This window comes from Diabrotica undecimpunctata, chromosome 3 (assembly GCF_040954645.1).
Source record: "Diabrotica undecimpunctata isolate CICGRU chromosome 3, icDiaUnde3, whole genome shotgun sequence".
Lineage (NCBI taxonomy): Eukaryota > Metazoa > Arthropoda > Insecta > Coleoptera > Chrysomelidae > Diabrotica > Diabrotica undecimpunctata.
In genome coordinates, this window is record NC_092805.1 from 98084965 (window position 1) to 98108331 (window position 23367).

At 32.1% G+C, this 23367-nt stretch overlaps 1 protein-coding gene across 46 annotated transcripts in view; it reads right to left on the bottom strand.

Moving 5' to 3' along the window:
• The window catches only part of lola (longitudinals lacking), a 604955-nt gene that overhangs the window by 550971 nt on the left and 30617 nt on the right, over positions 1 to 23367 (bottom strand). The window contains exon 5 of one of the 46 annotated variants that reach the window (XM_072526363.1): positions 4727 to 4965. The exons of 44 other annotated variants lie outside the window; for them this stretch is intronic. In XM_072526363.1, coding sequence (XP_072382464.1) covers positions 4742 to 4965 — 224 coding nt within the window. In that variant the 3' untranslated portion in view covers positions 4727 to 4741. Of the gene's footprint in view, positions 1 to 4726; positions 4966 to 12472; positions 12803 to 23367 lie in introns of those variants that run through there. One more of the 46 variants, XM_072526382.1, reaches the window with a different exon arrangement.

The following is a 23367-nucleotide window of genomic DNA, read 5'->3' on the forward strand; positions in this document are numbered from 1 at the left end:
TATATACTCGTTGAGTTTTTTCGTTTTTATTATTGGAATAATTTTTTTTTAATTTCAGGAAAATGACAAAATGTTTTATTTTTGATGTACTTTTGAAAAAGTTATAATTTAGTTTGAAAACTAAATATTGACTGTAGTAAGGTCAGATATTATTTTATCTTTCCCCTGCAATTGTAAATTCGGTGTTTTTAAATGTTCCGTGGTATCAGTCAAAAACATTAAGTCTTGTAACCACACGCCATGGCTTACTTAATTCTGAATAGATTATTTCCTTTTCTTTTAGAAATGCAGTTATCGATATCGATATTCGATATACGTTATAGCTATTCATCTAACAACGTAAAAGAAATTAATGTCTAAAGTTGTTCGTCCTTTAATTCTTCAAAAAATGTTTGAATTGTCGATAATTTTTTGCGTTAGAGCAAATGTAATTTACAATGTGTAACACTTTTTTCGTAACATCAGGATATTTTAAATATTTTGTAAGGAGATGTTCTCGGTGAATTATGCAATGAATCGTTATGAGTTATGGAATTTCAGAATCATCTCATAAAAGCCCAATAAGACCGACTTTTTTGCCAGCATAGTCGGAGCTCCATCAGTTGCAATGCTTACAAGTTTATTAAGAGACACATCAATAGTTTTCATTCTGATGCATTTTTAATATCGACACCGTGGGTTAACTCTTGAAGTGCCACTAAATATAACAATTCTACTTTAACAAATCAGGTAAAACAAAACGTATGAAAATTACCAATTGCGGAAGATCCGTGATATTTGGCGATTTGCCAAGAGGAAATCCGAATGCAAAACAGTTCTTCAAATCATTTTTTTAAATTATCTTCAAGAAATATATTCATTCTAGTTATGCATCGTTCGGTTTTGTGTCTCGATATGGTGGATTTGCGAACCATCTTTGTACAATGCTGCATTATTTGGATCAAAGACTTTAATATCTTGTCGTGTTTAATGCCGTCAAAATTGACTAGTTTATTTAAAATTTATTTTAAAAAAGCTAGTTTATTTGATCTTAATTTGGAATTTGGTGGATACTGATTAGAAAACTACGGATGATTGGTTTCATAATGTCGATATAAATTGATAGTTTTATTATTTTGACGGTAAATGCTAATAACACATAATGCTTTTCCGTCATTGTCAATAAAAGAAATTCTCCTCTTGCTCATTATAAAAATATGTATTTCTTGCTTGTATTTGTTTTATTTTTGTTTTCGGTTTTTTGTTTTATTTTTAAAAGAACTGGAAATAAATAAAGAAATTTAGAAAATACAAGAAATTACGCAAATAAAAAATAGCAGCCTCTTCAGTCTTTAATTGATCAAATAGTCCATCTATTCACATTTAAGTGATATACATTGATTAAATTTATTGAAAATTTTAATTTTTTTATAAAAACATTCATTAATACACTGCGCTCCAAAATTAAAGCATAATTTTAAAAATCCTGGTAAATCAAATAATTTTAATGTTTCGATTTTTGTGCTAATATATTATTGTTACTCCCGGTATATTGTAAAATTTATCGAAAGAACGGTAAAAAACGCAGATGTTTTTACCTTTTTTTGCAAAAATATTAAAAACATGCTAATTGTGCTTCATTTTATTTCGAATTTAGTTGGGTTGGATTACGTTGTGCTGAACTTTTAAAGGGGGTTTTCAAGTTTATTAGTGTTTTTTATTTGAAATGAACCGCCAGCAGCAAGAAAATCGAAATTTGTCAGAAAGTGACTGTTTTAGAATCGTTACTCTTCGCGAAGAAGGATGCACTCAAGTAGAACTCGCTGAACGTTTTAACGTCATCCAGTCAACCATTTCAAGAGTGTTAACACATTTTTCTGTTACTGGAAGTAACTCGAGAAGACCCGGTCAAGGCCGTAGAAGGGTTACAACTCCTAATCAAGACCGGTTTTTGACACTTCGTACACTGAGACAAAGGTTTGTTACCACTACTTCTCTACAAAATGAATTTTTTGATCGTTATAACTTTAGAATCAGCCAAAATACGATTAGAAGAAGACTTGCCGAAAACGACCTACACCCTGGAAGGACACCAATTGGCCCATTATTGACCAGAGACCATAGAAGGCAAATATTGCATTTTGCTCGTGAACATGTTGATTGGAATAATGACGATGGGGGAAGAATATTGTTCACCGATGAATCCAGGTACTGTCTTTTTTCTGATGACAGGAGAAACCGAGTGTATAGAAGGCCTGGGGAACGCTACGCACAGTGTAACATCGTAGGGACTGTAGAGTATGGCGGCGGCTCGATAATGGTGTGGGGTGGGGTTAAGTTAGAGGCTCGTACGGAATTAGTTCGAATAGATCGCGGTCGGCTTACATCGTAGAGTTATATAACAGACATTTTAGAAGAGCATTTCGTGCCATTTGCACCATTTATTGGGGATAATTTCATGCTTATGCAAGATAATGCCAGGCGACACACGGCAAGAATTGTGCAGCAGTATTTTCAGGAGGTTGGAATTTCTGCCATAGATTGGCCTGCGAGAAGTCCTGACCTCATCCCAAAAGAATATGTTTGGGACACCATAGGCAAACGACTACGACAACTACCTAATGCACCAAATACATTAGATGAACTGTTTTTGCGGATGGTTGAAATTTGGGATCAAATTGATCAAGAAGAAATCGGAACGATTATTCTCAGTAAGAGAGATCGTTGTCAAGCAGTAATAAATGCCAGAGGAGGCAATACTCGATACTAGTACACGGTACTATTATTTTCTTCTACTGACTTTTATGTCGCATCACTGTTTATGTTCGTTCGCGCATTTTCGATGGAAATTGAATTTGTTACATCGTTGTACTTAATATTTCATATTTGTAGTCCATAATTAAAAAGACAGTTAGAAACACATGGAACGAAAATGATTTTTAAATAACACACAAATGAAAAAAGGAAAAGGAATGCGGGTACATTTATCGAGAGCCTCAACCCATTCCATCAAAGAGATGCATGTTTAGCCACCCCTGTAATAGATCATTCAACGAATATCAGTAAACGCTTATTTTCTATTTACTAACGGTAATTACAATGTCCCTTTATGATTTTCGACTTTCAGTCATCGAAAGTATTTTAGGATCAAACACAAAATATTTGTCTATCGAAAAATTAATTGGTAGAATATATACCATTAAAATATCTACAAAGGATAGATTGTAATACAATACAGATATTGCTGAGAAGCGGCTAAGACGCGCTATAGACGAGCACGGTTGTGTTTAATTTTATTTTGAAGCAAGCTTCTATATACTGGCGTTGTATGATTTTTTCTCTATAGTAAAATGCTGGGGCGAGCGTCACAAAAGTAGCGCCACGACACGGCCTCACGGAAGTAGCGTCACAAAATAGCATGTTTCGTGGCTGTACTTCTACTACAGAGGCTCCTTGATTAGGCGCTGTAAACAGTTGGAAGAGTCCATTTATGCAAAGAGGCGAGTCCTTATACAACATGTAAACTTTGTCAATTTTATTAAAATTTATAACTAACGTAATTCTATATAATTCTTAACTAATTTTTTTTTTGTTTATTTGAATCATCTGTTTATTTAAATCATCTAAAGATTCACCACGTGTTTATTAAAATTACACGTGTAATTAAAATAATAAATAAATAATAACATTACGTTATGAAATTTTAAAAATATTAATTAAAATTTCAAAATACGCAAATATATAGGATGAAGCTTCGCCCTAGTCTACAATACCGCCTATATAAATTGCTCATACACACAAGTAAAAAAATGTTTTATATTTTATACACATTGAACTTTAATACAAACAAATATACTTAGCACCAGGTATGTACAAACATAATCTCAAACATAAAAAAAAGATATTCGGCTACATCATATTCGCTCCGTGCTCGATTGACGCGACATCAACCGCCTTCATATGACAGTTTTGGACCTCCCAATTTGAGGTTAAACATGTGTTAAATACATATGTTGACAATTATTAATAATTAGTTTTTTGATTAAATTTTTTCAGTTTATGTACAAAATAAATGCAGTATTAAAAACTGGGTTTCTAAAAATTTATCATAATTTATCTTTTCAACCCCAAACGGAAAGGAAAGGGATAGATCTAGTATTGGCAAATTAAGTTTTTCATGTGGAAGGGCATGTAATTAAAAACAATAATAGTAAAAGTTATGATATAAAAGCTAGTCATCAGGCAGGCTGCAGTTAGCTTGAAGCCTTATAAAATATCATTTAAGGTAAATTATTTGAATTTTTCCTATTTCAATTGCATAAAAATGAAATTGTGATATTTACTTTTTCATATTAATGGCATGAATCCGTCTTTTTGTTTTCTCTAATTTATATGTAATCTTTGGAAACCTATAAAAACTACACTCACTATTTTTGCTATTATTAGCACAATTAAATACGCAACCTATATTTGCACCCATTTTTGATAAAATTTATGCGTAAAAAGATAGGTCCAATTTTGTCATATTTCGCCGATACGCACGCTGGCAAGGTTTCAAGGTACCCCTACCATGGTTACGCACGGAGCGAATAGCGCTAGCATAAATAATTTCAAAATGGCATATGTCAAAATACATGCCGACTTTGGTATATATCATAAAATTTTACCGCAGATGAATAATTTAAGTAATAAAAATCATGTAAAACCAAAGGATATAAAAAATTTATTAAAAACCAAAACATATAACAGCTACAGTATGCATTTATGTGGATCCAAGATATTTCACATACTGGTCGTGATTTGCAACAATATCATGTTTTCTATATAGATGCGTTCTAATATTGGACTTTTGATGACATACTGTTGAGCAAAGCAAACATGCGAATTGAGGTTCTATTCCACACTCATAACGAAGGTGAGCTCTAAGATGTGTTAGCCTTTTGTAACGTCGATTGCACGTAACACACACATGTTTTTGTCTTTCCTCTAAAATAACGTTGAAATATTATTAATAATATTGCATTTAAGTGAACATAATGCCAGCCCAGATCACACTGTTCTATTAATCTTTTGAGGATATATAAGCTTCAAAGTGTTAAGTAAAATGGAAAAATCTGCGGATTTGTATACACACCTATATTATTAAACAGCGATAATTGAACTTTCTATGTATGCAGATTTATTGGATCCTGTTGTTAAATTTGGTTTCGATGTTTAAGACTTTATGTTTTAAACTTCATCGATTTCCATTTATTACTTTTCCTTCGATATTTCCTTTTGAAATTAAAAAAATTAAACACAAATTAATTTAGGTGGTTTAACGGGATAAAACGTAATTGTGTGATATGTTCAATTGCTTACGAAAAGAGAAATACTGTTTATAATCAGTAATACATCCAGTGCTCCACAAATTTTTTTTTTCTCAATGAGTAATGGCAGCCATTTTCAAGATGTTAACGTAACTTAAGTTATCATTAATGGGGACCAGTTAACACAAAGCAAAGTGAACAACCAAAAGCAAACAAATGAATGTAAACGTCAAGATCTTGTTTGGTTCAGCTAAATGATGTACCATAAAGTTTTAACTGCGCGTTAAAAAGCACATGTGATTGTTCGAATTGCAATTTGTAAATCTTTTCGTTTTGTTGTCGCTAAGAATTTAGCCCCTAATATTGTGGACATGTTTTATGGAGACTAGAAGCTTGACACAGAAAGCTGGACAAAGTCGCAAAAGGAAAACTACTCTATACCAGAACCGATTTCTGTTCTTTGAACTTACCTCGGTAATGGGTCCTCGGTAATGGAACCTTAACGGTGACCTTATATATATATATATATATATATATATATATATATATATAAATTTAAATTTAAATTTTCAGTGAAAACTAACCAGTTAACTGTATTCTGTACTGTAGTAACATATTACAAAATATTTTTAATAGCCAGTCAGAGATCTACGTTTATCCATATCTCCAACCTTACACTAATATAAATTATTCTTTCTTTTCGATTGAACCTTCGAAATTAAAGCTCTGATTAAAGAAAAATTATAGAAACATGGATCGTGCTTGCTCTATCCTGGCTCTTTTTGTTATTTCTAGTTCAATTTCAATACTTATAGAAGTGATGGATTCGACTGTTACTTGTTAGAAATTCATTTTATCTAACAATAAAACACTGAAAACTTTTATTTTTAACACTTTCACAAAAGTTATTTTAAATTATTATCACTACAGCTGTTTCGGTAGAGTGTCTTTCTCAAGTGAATTATTTTTGGTTGAGGTGAGAACTATTGGTCTCAAGTTGGTCTTTCAGAATTATGTCTGTACTTTTTAATTAATTAAACTTTTATTTTGAACGTGAAGAATTTTAAATTGGTCATTAAAATAATGATTATGGTCTACAAGGTGGAATGCGTACGTTGAATCTGTTTTTCTATTATTCAAAGCCCTTTTATGTTCTGCTATGCGTTTGATAAAAGTTCTACTAGTTTGAGCGATGTAAATTTTTAGGCAGTTGCCACATTTAAGTTTGTATACACCAGTGTTAAGTGCTTTTTAAGCACTTAGATCATTAAGTAAATAGCAATAAACAATGGGTACCACGAACACACAATAAATAAAATTTAAAATCAAAAACTACATAAGAAAGCCCTGAAATTAGTATGTCCACTACCAAAAAAAACCCAGTGCCTTCTGCTCGATTATATATACAGGCAAGATATCAATAAAAATAGCAAAACACATAAAAAAGAAAGAAAAAACACCAGCTTTTAGAACAAACAACAACTTGTCCACTACCAAAAAAAACCCAGTGCCTTCTGCTCGATTATATATACAGGCAAGATATCAAATAAAAAAAAGCAAAACACATAAAAAAGAAAGAAAAAACACCAGCTTTTAGAACAAACAACAACTTAGGCAAATATATTAAAAACAACAAGAGCCAAAAGATAAAGCAGTTACACATTGGTGTATACAAACTCAAATGTGGCGGTTGCCCAAAAACTTACATCGGTCAAACTGGTAAAACTTTTATCAAACGTATAGCAGAATATAAAAGAGCTTTCAATAATAGAAAAACAGATTCTACGTACGCACTTCACCTTCTAGAACATAAACATTCTTTTAATTACGAATTTCAAATTCCTCACATTCAACATAAAGGCCTTAAGCTATCTTAGAATCTATGGAAATTAACAAATTAAAAAATACAGACAATTCTGAATGACTAACTTGAGACCAACAGTTCTCCCCTCCTCAACTTATTCAGTTAAAGACTATAAAGTATAAACGCACACCAAAAATACAACAGTTGAAAAAGGCAAACTGCCGAAACAGCTGTAGTGATAATAATTTAAAATAAATTTCGTGGAAGTGTTGAAAATAAAAGTTGTCAGTGTTTTATTTTTAGATATTTTTTGATCTGAAAACCGAAAGTATTGTGAATTAATGAAACTAACGGTTATTTCTGCTAGAACTGAAAGTTAGTTTTCTCATGTTAATATGAATCTTCAATGCTTCCACGCTTTTTACTACAGCTATTAAATCTGCGTAATGGAAATTGTTTATCAGTTCTCAACTAAGTTTCTGCTCGAATTATAGTGTATAGTAGATACATCGCATTATGTGATTATTCCAGATATTACTAACATGTTCTTGATTTTTGTGTTGTTCATCTTGTCAAAACTTGAACGTCTAGATCAGTGTCTTCGGAACTTTCTTACATCGGGGACCCCTTTTGACAACAAAATTAGTTGGCGACCCTCTTGTCTTAACATACACAGTACATTCGTATTTAATAACTCTGCCAAATCAAGGTGAAGATCTAATATACCTTCTAAAATACAGTTGTTTATTAGGGAAAAATATTTTTATTTGCGCCATCTAGCCAGTTAAACAATTTCTTTTTTCTTACGTTTTTTTTTCATTCTTAACCAAAAGAAGACGCTAAATTAGTGCCTAGATTTTTCTGGAATTGTAATTTCGACTTTATATGAGCGGTAAAATTTGGTTAAACAACAGATGTTGCGTTGTCCTGCAGTAGAGTGGTGCATAAGCTATTTGCATTACGTTTGTTTTTTATCATTAATATTTTATTAGACATGGATGAATTTCTAAACAGATCATTAGAACCGTCTACGTCTGGAAATGAAAATAATAAAAGGAAAAACAGATCGTATAGTTCTGAGCATAAATATGACTTTACAAGTTATACAGGTTAGATACACCACAGTGCGTTATTTGTGGAGAAAATACGAAGCTGTCGAAACTACTTCCGCGTTTAACTAGCAAACATCCAGACAAAAAAGGAGAATCCTGAACAATCTTTAAATGAAAGCTGAAGTCTCATCAAACTCACAAGCAATTTTTTCATTAGTCATCATTACAAATGAAAAAGCATTACTAGCAAGGTATAGAGTGGCATATCACATTACAAAAACCAGTAAGCCACATACAATTGCTAAAGATTTAATTCTACCAGCTGGTGTTGGGATGGTGGAAATAATAGTAGGTGATAAAGAGGCTACAAAAATAAAAACCATACTCCTTTCTGGAGAAGATGGCATTGTAGGTGAAATAATAAAACTAGGACGCGAATGCGTCATAAAAGCTTTAGAAACTCTTTATATTGCCTGCATCTTTGAAATAATTACACCAGAAAAATTAAATTGTGGCATGATGATAATGATCTCATTTATATAAGCTCTTTATGAGAATAATTACTAACAGACTGGGACGCAAACTAGATTTTCACCAACCACTAGAGCAAGCCGGATTTAGGAGTGGCTTCGGAGCGAATGACTACCTAAAAGTAATAAATTTCTTGATAGAGAAAGTTATATAATTCAAGTTAATTGATATTAAAATTTGCAGATTTTGAGAAAGCATTTGACTTGGTCCAGCATAGCTCCATGTTGAAAGCTCTGACGGAAAGCAGTATTGATCACGGGTACACAACTTTTCTTCGAAACATATATAATAGCGCAACAGATTTCTCTTCAATAAGGGTATTAGTCAAGGAGACACCATCTCTCCAAAACTATTCACTGCTTTACTACAGAGTCCATGAGAAACAATAATTAGGAAAATATTGGTGTAAACATAAATAAGGAGTTTTTATGTTTACACCAGTTTTTATGTTTTATGTTTACATAGTCCTTATTGCAGACCGGGTAGATGACGTCTGACAACTTCTTCAAGACCTTCAGAGCTCTTACGCACGAGTTGGCCTTAAAATTAAATTTTCCAGAACACAATACATGACCAATCGTGTACTAGCCAAAAACATTTCAATTAATGACACGCAAATTAAACAAGTTTATACCTATAAGTATTTGGGCCACGATATTAAATTAGGAAGAGACAATCAAACAACAGAATTAAACAGGAGAATAAAACTAATATGGGCAGCTTACGAAAAACTGGGGGAGGTCTTTAGATCAGATATTTCCATTTGCTTGAAAAGAAAGGTCTTTGATCAATGTGTACTTGCAGTTCTAACGTATGGAGAAGAAACAGTGACCTTACCCGAAAAGTAATCAATAAGATACAAGTAGCACAGAGGGCAATAGCAAGGTCAATGTTGAATATATCGCTTAGAGAAAGAGTTTCAAATCAAATAGTTGGGAGAAAAACTGGTGTTACGGACGCAATTAAAAGAATTATAACGCGGAAATGGAACTGGGCAGAGCATATTGGCAGAGTCAGAGATAAAAGATGGACCAAGAAAATTTTATAATGGCGACCTAGACACAATGCTTATCGTAATCGACGACGTCCTCCAACAGGGTGGTCAGACGACATCAAGCTCATCCAACACAACTAGATTCAGGGTGCTCAAGATCGGATGCAATGGAATTATTTACGGGAGACATATGTTCAGCAGTGGACTCAAAACGGCTAATGATTATGATGAACCCTTTCTAATAATTATATCCAAAGAAGAATAAGTGGCATAAGACTTCATTTGCGGCATAATGCAAAAATTGCATACGAAAGCTACACTCTTCACCTTTAAAAGGATTTTTGTCAAAAGGACACTCTGATCAAAAGATATCGAATTTTTACCGTTGAGTTGATACAATTATATTTAAAAAATTGATTTCGCACGCGTAACTCATTTAACATTGCCGGTCGCTTCAAGCGTTGTTTCTAAGAGAATGGTTCATTCTAAAGAAAAAGTGCTAATAAAAAATTTTTATTCAAAATTATCTCAGCTACATTTCTTGATCGAATAATTTTTTACGGCGTACAAATTCTTCGTAAATCGATGTTTCCTATTTTCCCCCTGCTTGGGGGGTTTTAGTGGGGAGCCAGGGTTAGGGGGGTAACCTTTTTTGCATCTGTTTTGGTATCAAATTTAACATGTTCTTATGATTTTTAGAGGTTCAGTGACTTCTTCGTCACTGACGACTGGAACTGCCAAATGAGAATAGAAAAAGTCATCCATCAAGGCCAAAAATATTAGGAACAAAGTGGTGTGAACAATATGGGGTCTGCTAAATAAAAATAAGTGTTACCTTAAAAGTAGTAATTTTTAAGCACAAGCTAATACTTATAAGGATAAGATATTACTTATTTTTATTTGAATAAAAGTGTTTTCTTATAAGGTAATACTGGAAAAATATTCTGAAATTTAAGTATATACTTGTAAGTATTAACTTATGCTTGTAAGTATTTACTTTTAATATTGTCTTGTGATGTTTTTATAGCTACAAGACAAGTTTTAACAAGTTTTTAAACGTCGCGTGCGTCGTTGCGATTTCTGTGTAGTAGGTACATCAACGTCAGTTAAATTTTAGCGCTATAAATAGTCGTGTCGTCAAGTGAGGAAGAATTACCTGTCGAGAGTGGCTGTCAAAGGCTTATATTTGTAAAAATATTGAAAAATCATACGGTTATAAAGATACTCTTACTTTAGACCCTAATATAGGAAATCTGCTTTAGCTACCCAAATACTCTTTCAATTATCACCCTTTCTCTGGAATGAGTGATATTAAATAATTCCTCGCTTCTGTTTTGGGGGTTTTTGAATGGGCATAATAACCATGGAGAAATTCCATATCCACTATCTCCAAGGAGGCAAAAATTGCCTCTAAAGCTATGTATAACTTGATAAATCTAACTTTGTTTCCAAATCCTCGAATCGTGAACACTTCCAGGCCACTGAGTGTCCACACTTGTAATCACTTCATTTGCATCACACGTTATTTGTACATTTATGCTAGGAAAACCTTTTCTATTAATAAATTCGTCACCAACTTCTGAAGGTTTTTTAATTTGAACATGGGTACAATCCAGCGCGCCAATAACGGTAGGTTCGATTTGCTCGATTTGCCCACTTTGTCCTTGCTTCTTCCATACCTTCCAGGTCAGACAGAAACTTTATCCACTGATGTGATTTCTCAAAAATTCTGTCAGCAACATTATTTATGGTTTTACATACAGTCATATGGTGAACGCCGAAATCTTCAGCAATACCTGGTTGAAATCCAGTATCACTAACGTATCGCAGAAAAATCTCCATCCTTTGTCGAGAGCTAGTTTCATCTCAAGAGATGGTTTCATCTAGCTGTGGCAAAAAATAATCTGATAGAAAGTCTATACTTTCGCTTTCAAAACGCAATAGAACCTTAGACTTGCTGGTACTTACGTTTTTTCTTTTCATGTGGTGTTTATGTTTACGAACATATATAAAGTCAGTTATAATTATAATAATCGAAAAATGTTTAGAACTACCACTCTACTAGTGTAAGTATGCATAAACTACTGGCGTAAGTATTCATTTGAGATTCCTGAAAAAATATTAAGGTATTACTTACTAATTGTAGAATATCCTTCTTTTTATTCAACTAAAAAGAAGTAATAACTGGAAAAAATTTTGTGTAACCTTATACATTCAGTAACTACTTGAAAATAAAAGAGATTACTTATTGCTCTAAGTAAACTCTTTTACATAAAGTAATTACTGTTCTTTTATTCAATTAATATTAAGTATATACTTAAATACGAGGAAGTAAAAGCAAATACTTATTTTTATTCAATAGACCCATGATATCCGACACTTATCTGATAGTGAATTTTTTAGGCTGTCGGTCAGTGTCGAAAAATATTTTTGAATGCATCTTCTTCCTTCATATCCGCTACGAAGATTGATTAGCATCATTGAAATTTTTTTGAGGCTACTACTAGGAACAGTTGGATAGAGTTGTGAGGAAACCAGTCTCTTAGATTTCTCAACCTCGAGACTGTATGAAATGTATAATTCGAACTTACTACTTTCGATTTTGACTGATATTCGGAGATTTGATCAAATCAAAGTAGCATTACATTAAAGAGATGCCAGAAGTTACGAAGTATTATCAATGTTGATATTATATGATAAAGTAAAAGTAATCAACATCTTTGCCGTTGGCGAGCAAGGCTCAATCTCTTGTAAATTAATGTTATAAACAAACTGAACCGTCTCACTAGAATTCTAAATCAAATTATAAAAAATATTTTATTAAACAATTACATAAAATAAAAATATAACAAAAACAATAAAGTTTTCAAATGAATGAAATAAAAACCTTGAATATTCTATAAAATAAACAGTTGCTTCTCGTACAATCCTAACCACTAATTTCGAATTAAAGGTACTACTGGTTACTATTTCTATTTTAGGCACCAAAATGCTAAGTACGTTCTCAATACGCTATTGGACGAATGTTATGTATTGCAAAAATTCCAGTCTGAATCTGTTTCAGGTGCGGATATTCCTAGGAGCAGACTTCGTAATATTCCATTTTCCTCTTTGTAGTATTCATAGTTATATCCTAAAGTAGTTAAAATATAAAAATTCGAAACATTCAAACAATGTCCCATTTCCTCCTAATCGTACAGTTAGAAAAGCGAAAGCAGTTAGTTAATGTAAAATTATAAATTATTTGGTCCCTCAGAAACTATCAGGTTAAAAAAGTTGGTGAATATACTGCACTTTCCAGGATTATAGTATCCAGGAGCAAATAAAAAGGGTTTTTCGCGACACTATTTATTTATTTATAAAATAATTATAATTATAGATTATAAAAATTTAATTAGATAATTTGTGAATTGTTTATTGAACCGAGTAATTTGTTTAAAAGATTTAAAATAAATATTTATTATACAAAATTTTACTTTTCTCTTATTAGTAGAAAAGGTTATGAAATGATAGGTACTTTAAATATTTATGTATTATATAAATGAGTAAATAAATTTTACATAATAGCTAATTTTTTATTTGAAAATAAAATCTGTCTTAATTTTTCTTGAATTATGCTTAAATTTATTTTAAACAAATTGATTTTAAATGTTAATTCCATAATTTTTATTTATAATTATACAAAGTTTATAACAATTAATTTGTGTCAAATATATTTGTAATATTGTTCTGAAGCTATTTTCTTGGGGCTTGTTAAAGCCATTACTATTTAAATGGGAATAAGCCACAATTAAAGGTTAAAGTACGTTTATTGACGTTTCAATTTCCACTTCGAAAATCGTTCTCAAAATTTCCGAACGATTTCGGGTGGAAAGTGGAAATTGAAACGTCAATAAACGCATAATACTATGAATAACAAGATAGGATCTTCCCGTAGCACAAAATCGGTCGTGTTCGCGCATGCCGTTATTGGAGAGCAGAATTTGAATTCTTGTTAAAGGTAAATGGAATTTTTATGCATTCTGTGATGAAATTATTCGATTAACAAAATAATAATATTAAAAAAAGGTTTAATAATTACAATAATCGTACACAAAAGGATATCTCCAAACTATTTATTAAAGATTATTTATTGACACATACAAAAAACTGACATTACGAACGTGCAGCTCTCCAATTACGTCACGACTTATGCGCAATATCTTATCTTCTTAATCATAGTATCATGAATAAACGTACTTTAACCTTTACTTGTGGTTTATTCCCCTTTACATAGTAATTATATTTGTAATGTTTTTAAGAAAAATTAATTGTAATAATAATAAGCTTAATTCAAGAAAAATTAACACGTATAAAATAGATTTTCAAAAAAAAAAAAATTTATGATCTATGCCACGAGGTACCCCAAATTAAAAACAACCGCAACCGGAGATATTGCGGTTTTTTATAAATTTGAGGTTATGAATTCAGTTTTTGAAATAGTAAAACCGCTTCGTTTAAAAACCTTTATCAATGGGGCATAAAACTTTTTATCTTTGGCGCATCATAGACGACTAATTTTTCAAGGAGTCGTTTTTAAATTTTTTTGTCTAAACATGAATTCTTAATCTTTCAAATGGTTCTTTTTAAATTGCTTATTGTCTATAAACAAAGCCCCGGTGAATTTTCGATAAAATCTGGCACAAGGGACTACTTTATACACTATAAAAGCTTTTTATCGATGACAAGATTCGATATTCAGACATACCTAAGTAAAGCAGGAGTAGCGCAAGGTAGAGATGCGAGATCGGTAAAAAACATCGATAGTAACGATATATCGAAAAGAAAACATTGATGTTATAGAAACATCGATGTTTTTACAAATGTTGAATAATGCGAAAATAATAAATTAAATAAGTATAATATAAATATGATTTAATTGCTGAAAAACCATATACGTATATATTAACATGGACCGAGCATACCGTCCGCGCATACTGACGACAAGATCTCTTGCGGTTGTTGATTTTTCCCTCTCTAGCACATTTCAACTCTTCACTGTCACTCTTTCTTGCCAAAAGAGACGCTGCTGTACTTACTTGATGTAAAACTGTTGAATGGGACCATTTTCTTGAATTACCTAATCTACAACTAAATCAAGATCTACATTAGCAGCAAGTTCTTGCTCTATAAACGGCATCATAAGATTTTCTACTCGGTTCTATTTCGTTGTCGACCGAAATTTTGTTTTTACAATGCTTAAATCGAAGAAGCATTATTCCCAATAGCCGGGAGCGAAGTGAATTTGATCGTCATTTTTTTTTTAATTAATAAACGTTGTTCCTTGTTTTAACTGGTCAACTTAACCATGCAAGAACTTTTAAAGGAGAAAACTTCACTTTTTTCTTTTTTAAATGTCGAATTTCTGCCTCCAGAAATTTAATTTAAATCGAGACACATTTGAAATCATTTTGATTTAACCAAAATTTAACCTCATGTCACTAATTTACCGAGATTGAATGACCGAGGTTGACCCGAGGAATCGAATTATAGCTCTGAGACAATAAGAAATGCACGAGGAATATTTGCGCAAATACGAAAATCAATTAGGCGAAGAGTTTAATCTTGTGTCACGTCTAAGGGAGGTCATTTTGAACAATTTTGGTAGCTTTGCGCCTATTTTAAATCCTTTATTAGTGTTAGTTTCTGTTATTGTTCTGGTTTAATGTTATATTAGATAGTTCTTGATAATGTATTAAAGAAATGAAAGATACGCGTTAAGATTTTTATTATTTTTTTTTTGACGGCGCCTCATATGAAAATTTGGCAAAAAAACATTTTTTGTCGACAATTAAAGGAGAAATTCAAAACTGATTTTTTATTTGAAATATCTTAGTGGCGTAACATTTTTTTTTCTTTATAAAAAATCAGACCATTACCCGTATGTCAAAACATGCGCTCTGATTATTTTTTTTTATTATGTTTTCATGCAGAATCCCCTCTGAAGTGTGTCCCACTTATTTACTATTGTAATTTTATCGGTCTTTGGTCGTTTTCGTTCATGACCATCAAAGTAGATGGCATCTTTGTACGCTAACCACTTAAGGGAGAAACGAATCTGCCCTGCCGTGTTTGATTTTGTATTCAGCTCGAGTGTCTGACGATGGCATAGGAGCCGGAATTGACGTCATAACACTGTTGAAAATCAATTCAAACACGAGAGGTTAACGAATTGTTCTCCTACGCCAAACATTGGCTTTTAATACATCGAGGCAATAGCAAGCTTTTGCTACAAGATGTCAACTTTTGTACAGGTATATATATATATATATATATATATATATATATATATATATATATATATATATATATATATATATATATATAAATCTTTGTTATCGAACTCATTCGAAAAGGTTCGACCGAATTTTATGAATATTTAGTAGGTCTGAAAATAGGTCGTAGGCTATTCTTTATGTCCCTATGTAATAAAGGTGGCCCTCCTCAGTTTTGTTTATTTTTTGGACAACTTATACTTAAATACCTATACTTATATCCCTAAATTTTAACCCTTCTACCACCAACCACTATTTTTTAATAGTGATATTAGTATTTTTACTTTCATCCACACTCAATCTCTACACAATTTTCGGTCATTACGAGCCCTATATATTGGAAAAACTAAAAGTTCAGATAATTGATAGTTTATCCCGAGACAAAAATGCCACTGAACCTCTAAAAAATCATACGAACACGCTAAATTTTGTCGAAAATATCAATTTTAGGTAGCTAAAGAAGATGCAAGAAAGTTTACCACTTTTACCCCCGGGCTTTCCGCTAAAAGTCCCTACGTAGAGGGGGGAAAAGGGAAAAAATCGATTTACCAAGAATCTGTAAGCCATAGAAAAAAATGTTTAAAATAAGAAATGTAGCTAAGTTTTGCCATTGTTTATAATTCTCATGAGATCAATACAATGTATCCCTTTCATTGACTGGCCACTATAAAGTTTCCATAACTAGAACCTAATCTTCAAAACCTATAGCATGAAATTTAGTTTTGAGTTTTGGCAACAAATGTGAGGCATCTGAGATATGCTTAAGAACGCTGAATTTAAACTTTCACATTAAAATGATCTAAAACGTTTAAAACTTTTTTTCATTTACACTAGTACGTTTTTCAAAAGAACCAAACTTCTGCTATAAAGTACACCTAAAACCGACTTCTCTAAAAGTTTAAATTCTGCGTTTTTAGTCATATTTCAAATGCCTCATATTTGTTGCCAAAAATACAAATAAAATTTTTATGTAACAGGTTTTGAAGGCTAGTCTCCAACAATCGAAATTTCACTAGGACCGGTCAATAAAAGTAATAAATTTGATTTATCTCACGAGAATCGTAAAAAATGGCCAAAATCGCGCAAAGTTTATTTATTGAACAGCTTCATAGAAACTGACTTTATTTGCGACAAAACACAAAAAGTTCATACGAAAACTGCATTCTTGACTTTTAAAACGCATCTGGATTTTTGTCGATATTACGCTCTGATCAAAAGATATCGATTTTTTACCATCGAGTAGATATAAATTTTATTTAACATTGATTTCGGGCGCTGAACTGACATTCAAAAGTGCTAATAAATATTTTTGTTCAAAATTATCTCAGCTACATTTCTTATTTAAAACATTTTTTTCTACGGCGTATAGATTCTCGGTTAATCGATTTTTTTGCGTTTTTACTCCCCTACTACCCCTACTAGGGGTTTTTAGGGGGAAGCCCGGCGGTAAAAGTTGTAAACTCTTGCTTCGTTTTTGGGATGCCAAAATTGATATTCTCGGCAAAATTCAGCTTGTTCTTATGATTTTTAGGGGTTAAATCTCTGACGACTGGACTATATGTAATTAGTTAATTACTAATAATATAGGTTCAATAGCAACACAAACCAAAATATAATTAATGTAACAGAGGCTAAATAATAAAAAAAATATTTATTTTGTAGGCAACTAAATATTAGGACATAGAACGAATATTTATTATAAAAACGGAGTATCCTCGCCCTTAGACTAATATGACCGTTTTAATTCGGTTGGGCATTGACTCGACTAAGGATCACTGTTCAGGGGTAAATTCATTCCCAATCTGGTCTATTTTGGCTTCGTTTAATGTCAATTGTGGGTTGTTCTTTATTATCTGTTTCATTTTATGCCATTCAGTTTCAATGAAATATAGATCAGGATCGTTAGTAAGCCAAGAAAGAACATTTTTATATTGTGGTTTCCAAACCAGTTTTTTCTGGTTCTGGCCGTATGACAGCCTGCTCCGTCCCGCTGAAAAATATAATTCTCACCAACATTTAATTTTATAATGCTTGGTAGTAGGCTGTTTTGAAGTATTTGTTGATATTTCGCGGCATTTACGGTACCCACAAAATTCAAAACATCCCAACCCTGAAAGTACCATACAACGCTAAATAACCACTCCTTTAGGAAATTTTACTGTCCGTTTTAAACAGTCCTTGTGAAAAGCCTCATTCATGCTTAGTGGAATAACTCGTTTGCCTTGATCACCAACACATACGTCGAATTTTGATTCGTCACTAAACATTACTAGGCACCAATCGTCTACCGGAAAAGAAAGTTTAGTTTTTGTTCACATAAGCCCAGCTTGCTTTTGTTTTGCTGTCAACAGTGACTTTTCCTTTGCCTCTAAGAGAAAATAAAAAATTTTAACTGAATTTTAATCCATATTCATGTATCAACTTGCAACAGCATTCTCTGGACACATTTAATCAAGTTTCATGATTCCATTTAGCTGTAACTTGACTTAGGGAGCTGTTACATAAGCGCTAATGCCGTCACAATGATGCTGCGGAAAACAGGGCGCATACTGATTAAGTTATACGTGACTCTAGTTACACAGTTCTTCGTTCGTGAACTTGATACGCGCTCTGTGCAACGCGAACTCGTCGACGGCAATGTCGTTTGTTTAATTTATTCCATGGCATTAGCGGTCGTATAACATGGTCCTTACCGTATTTCTTCGCCCTTATACGCGCCAATCTCGCCCAAATTGATTATAAATTTAGTGTGCATAGATGTGTATGTATGCGTTTTGGTACAAAAGAGTCAGAGTTCAGATTAAGAACTTAAGACAAGTAAAAATTGTCACGCTATTTAATGCATTATATAGTGCCGTTTTTCATATATTCAGTAAATACAAAAAACTTCAAGCGTCAGCTACAGATCTTTTTTGCAAAGTTATTAATATTCTCCTTTGCCCATCAGAAATTTAATAAATAAATAAATAAAATAAAGAATAATTTAATAAATAATTTATTTATTGAAGATACTTCCTGTTTCCCCATAATGATTTGAGTTTTAGGACATATTAAATTCATCCGTCACTTCTGGGATTGTTTTATTGTGGCAATAATTTTTAATCAAGAACTCAAACATGTCCAAACAGAGCCAGAATTCATTGTTTCGTTGTTGTTTCCGCTCTGGTGTGAGAAAACGCGGCCTCTAGTTGAAAAGCAGCTTTCTCATACCTAAATTACCAAATTTACTTTGCGGTTTTCCATAGTAATTTTCAGCATTTTATCAATGTAACAATAAAACACTGAAAACTTTTTTTTTCAAAACTTCCATAAAATTTATTATAAAATCTTATCACTACAGCTGTTTCGGTAGAGTGCCTTTCTCAAGTTGACTTTATTAAGTTGGTGCCACTTGAGAAATGCACTCTGCCAAAACAGCTGTAGTGATAAGATTTTATAATGAATTTCCATCAAGTAACTGTCACATCCATCAATTTTTTCAATGTTTTAATAACGGGAATAATTGCATCATTTGGCTTTCCGGAATTCTCAGCACCTGGTTTGAATTCAGCAAACCATGGTTTAATGGTTGTAATAGATGGAGCAGAATTCCGGTAACACTTTTTGAGACATTGCTCCGTTTAATTTTCTTACGTTTAGAAAAATCCAAAATCAATTGAATGTCAACGAATTTCAACATCAAACGAAACCTATTTAAACGGTTTAAAAGGGAATAAAAACGTAAATTAAAAAAAAATATATTATGACAATTGGTTCGTGTACAAAAGTAAAATGTAGATAAAATGTAACGATGCATATTTTTTATAGTGAAGAAGGGGCGAGCTAAACTCAGGTATCTGGACGATGTACAGGACGATTTAAGGGAGATTGGATTAGGGGATGGAGAATAGGGAAGGATGGAAGAATGTTTTAAAGCAGGCCAGGGTCACGAAGGGCTGTAGCGCCAACTGATGGATAGAAGAACGAAGGTAAGTAATTACTATTTAAATGGGAATAAGCCACAATTAAAGGTTAAATTACGTTTATTGACGTTTCAATTTCCACTTCGGAAATCGTTCTCAAAATACAAACATTAGTAAATTTACCAATTTACTGTAAACAACTTTTAATATTTCTCCAAATGTTTAAAAGATTTTTTTTATGAAAATTATTTAAATGAAGGAGCGAAAATATTTCTTTCTCAATAATTATTCTAGATGTTCAAAGGGAGTCACCAGACCTTTTCCCCACAACTCAAAAATATAACAATAGATCAAAAACGGAACGTCAATGAAATGAAAGCCTATTTTATAACTTTATTGTTTTGTAGTATTTGTATAGTAGATACAGTATAATTTAGAAGATACAGCCACTTTTTTAAACTTCCACGGCTGGCGCGCATACATAACTCCGCACCGGTCTAAACTTCTCAATTTTTCAAAAACTACCCACTCTTTTGTAATAGCCCACCCATGTACCTCCCGACGAGACGACGACGAGATTGAAAATATTAAGTAAGACAATGACGAAGAAGAAAATAACAGAACAAATGGATGAAAATAGTGACACAGAACAAGAAATTTCTGTTACGGAAGGTGATGAAGTGATGGTTTCTGCTGGGCCTTTCTTTCTTGGTAAAGACAAAACTACTAAATGGGTGGAATATATTCCAAAAAATGTTAGAACACGTTCAGAAAACTTAATTACGCATTTGCCAGGTGCTGAAGAAGTTAACAAGAATTTAAAACGTGAACTAGATCTTTGGAAATATTTTTTAACGACACCATGATAACCATTATTGTTGAATGTGATAAACAAACATATCAGACACCCCAAGAAAACCATAATGGGGACTGGAACGCAAAGGAAACAGATGCTTTAGAAATTCGTTCTTTTATTGGTTTACTCTATTTGGCAAGTCTATTGCTAAGTTAAGCACACACGAACTTTGGAATAAATACGGTACAGGAATTCAGATGTTTCGACTAATAATGTCCAGGTACCAATTACAATTTTTACTACAATACGCAAGGTTTGATGATATAGATTCACGCGGGGAAAAAATATTACATAAATTTTGTCTCATACGCGAGATTTTTGATGTTTACTTTTACTTAAAAACTGTTACACGCCGTTTGAAGATGCCACAATAGGTGAACAATGAAAGGCATTTAGACGTCGATGCAGTTTTAAACAGTATATTGGTTTTCAAGCATACCAAAAATCCAAACCTTGGTTCATGATTACAAACTTACATTTCTAGGAACGGGTCACAAAAATAAGAAGGAATTACCTCATGACTTTATAAGCAGACCTATTCGATCCAGCATGTTTGCTTTTCATGATATTACTTTGATGTCCTATATACCAAAAAGGAATAAAAACCTACTACTCGTGTCTAGTTTACATCATGACGATACAACTGATGAGAATTCCATGAAACCCGAAATGATTATTGACTACAATTCTACAAAGGGGGGAGTTGACACAGTACACAGCTCCCGTAGTATTTTACTTTTTAAAACACGTTCACTACCGATGTAAAATTTGAAGAGAACCTCTGGTGTCGCAAGTATATTTTTAGTATTTTAGCCTCTTTTTGTATAATATTTTTTTAATTGAGTAGTATCTAGTTAATAATTTAAGTATTAGCTATGAACAATATGTAATAGACAAAATAATGGCGAAACAAGGAGACACTGTAGTACGTATGAACTATATCCATACTACCCTGAACTAAATCCGATTGAGAAAATTTGGGTGTAGTCAAAAATCATGTAGCATCAAAAAACGTGTCGTTAATGTCAGATGTTAGGCAGATAGCCGAAGAAAAATTTAACAATCTCGGAGCAGATGTAGGGAAAAAACTTGCGACAACGTTATTGTAGTAAAAAAGGAGTACCTTAGAAAAGAAAATTTAATAGATGACGTAGCTGAACATGTTGGCGAAGGCGATCCAACAGTTCGTGGTCAAACACCGACGACGATGAAGGTGATCTAGGATGTGAACTGTTATAGTGACAAAACTAGCGTTATTTTCTTTGTTTTTGTAAGAACTTTTTTATTGCATTCATATGTTTTTAATACTAATATTGCATTATTATGCAATGTCATTATCCAGTCTGTTTATTAAGTACGCCAATTATTCGACTTGTAAATAATTTTTAAGTACAATTGTTGAGAAAACTTAAAAAAATATTGGTTGTACTTCACTCGTCTCAACTCAAAATAAATTGAAAATATAATTATAAACAATAACTTTAAAATAAATAATAATAGGGATTTTGTCACGTTTAATACCGAAAGTTTAAGTCAAAATAACAAATTGAAGCCAGTTTTAAAAGAATTTTAAAAACAATCATTGAAAACACAAACGAGATGCACATAAAATGCATTTTTGTTAAGCACCTATGCAATTTATTATTTATGGCATGGGTCTCAGCCCATCACTGCAACAATTTCTACGATCGTAATTTTCGCATCTATACATTTTAGTTTGGTTAGAATAATTCCACTTCCAGTACATTTACGTGATTTTAACGCCGCCGTGAATACAAATATTCTACTATCATGCTTTTACAATAATTTTTAAATCTACTATAAGTTTCATTAACCATATTTTTAGAAGAAAAAAAACAAATTTTTGTACTTGATCTCAAGATTCTTTTCATTTGTCGCCCAAATGATGAATGTTGATCCAATATAGCGTTCTTAGCATACAACACAATCAGTTACTTCAATTGATGCTTGTAAACATCTGCAATCTAGTGAACACCCCCAACCTAATTAAAAAATTAAACCAATTATAACTATATAAAAAAAGCAGGCATAAACTTGAAAAATTCTAAACTTCCAAGTAGTGTTTATACTAGAGGTTTAAAATGCGAATAGTACACGCCTTATCAAACCAACCACGATTCAGTAATCATATTTGCTTTAATCTATTGATATTAACTTGAACTTTCAATAGTTTCATCAAAACAATTAATAACCATTAATTATTTTTTTGACGATTATTTTTTTTTTCGTTTGCTATATTTTTTTTCAAATTTACTATAATTTTACGGCCCTGACTCAATAATCCCACTTTCCAGGGTTGCTACAAGTGTCTAAGTAGCATTTCAAGGTAATATAACAAGCAAATATGTATTTCTTTAAAATAATATAAAATATTGGACCAATCACATGTTAGTGAATTATTGATTAGATTGTAATTGCTGTACAAATAGGTCATTATTTAAAAACTGGAAGGTCCCCACTATAATTCTTTAGTTCCTCAAATTATTGATAGAAAAACTGATATACCTACTGATGAGTTAGTAATAGAAAAACAATGGAAGAGATGAGTAAATGAGGAAACAGTATCTACGTACCAAGCTTCTTCAAAAAAAAATAGTTTAGTCAA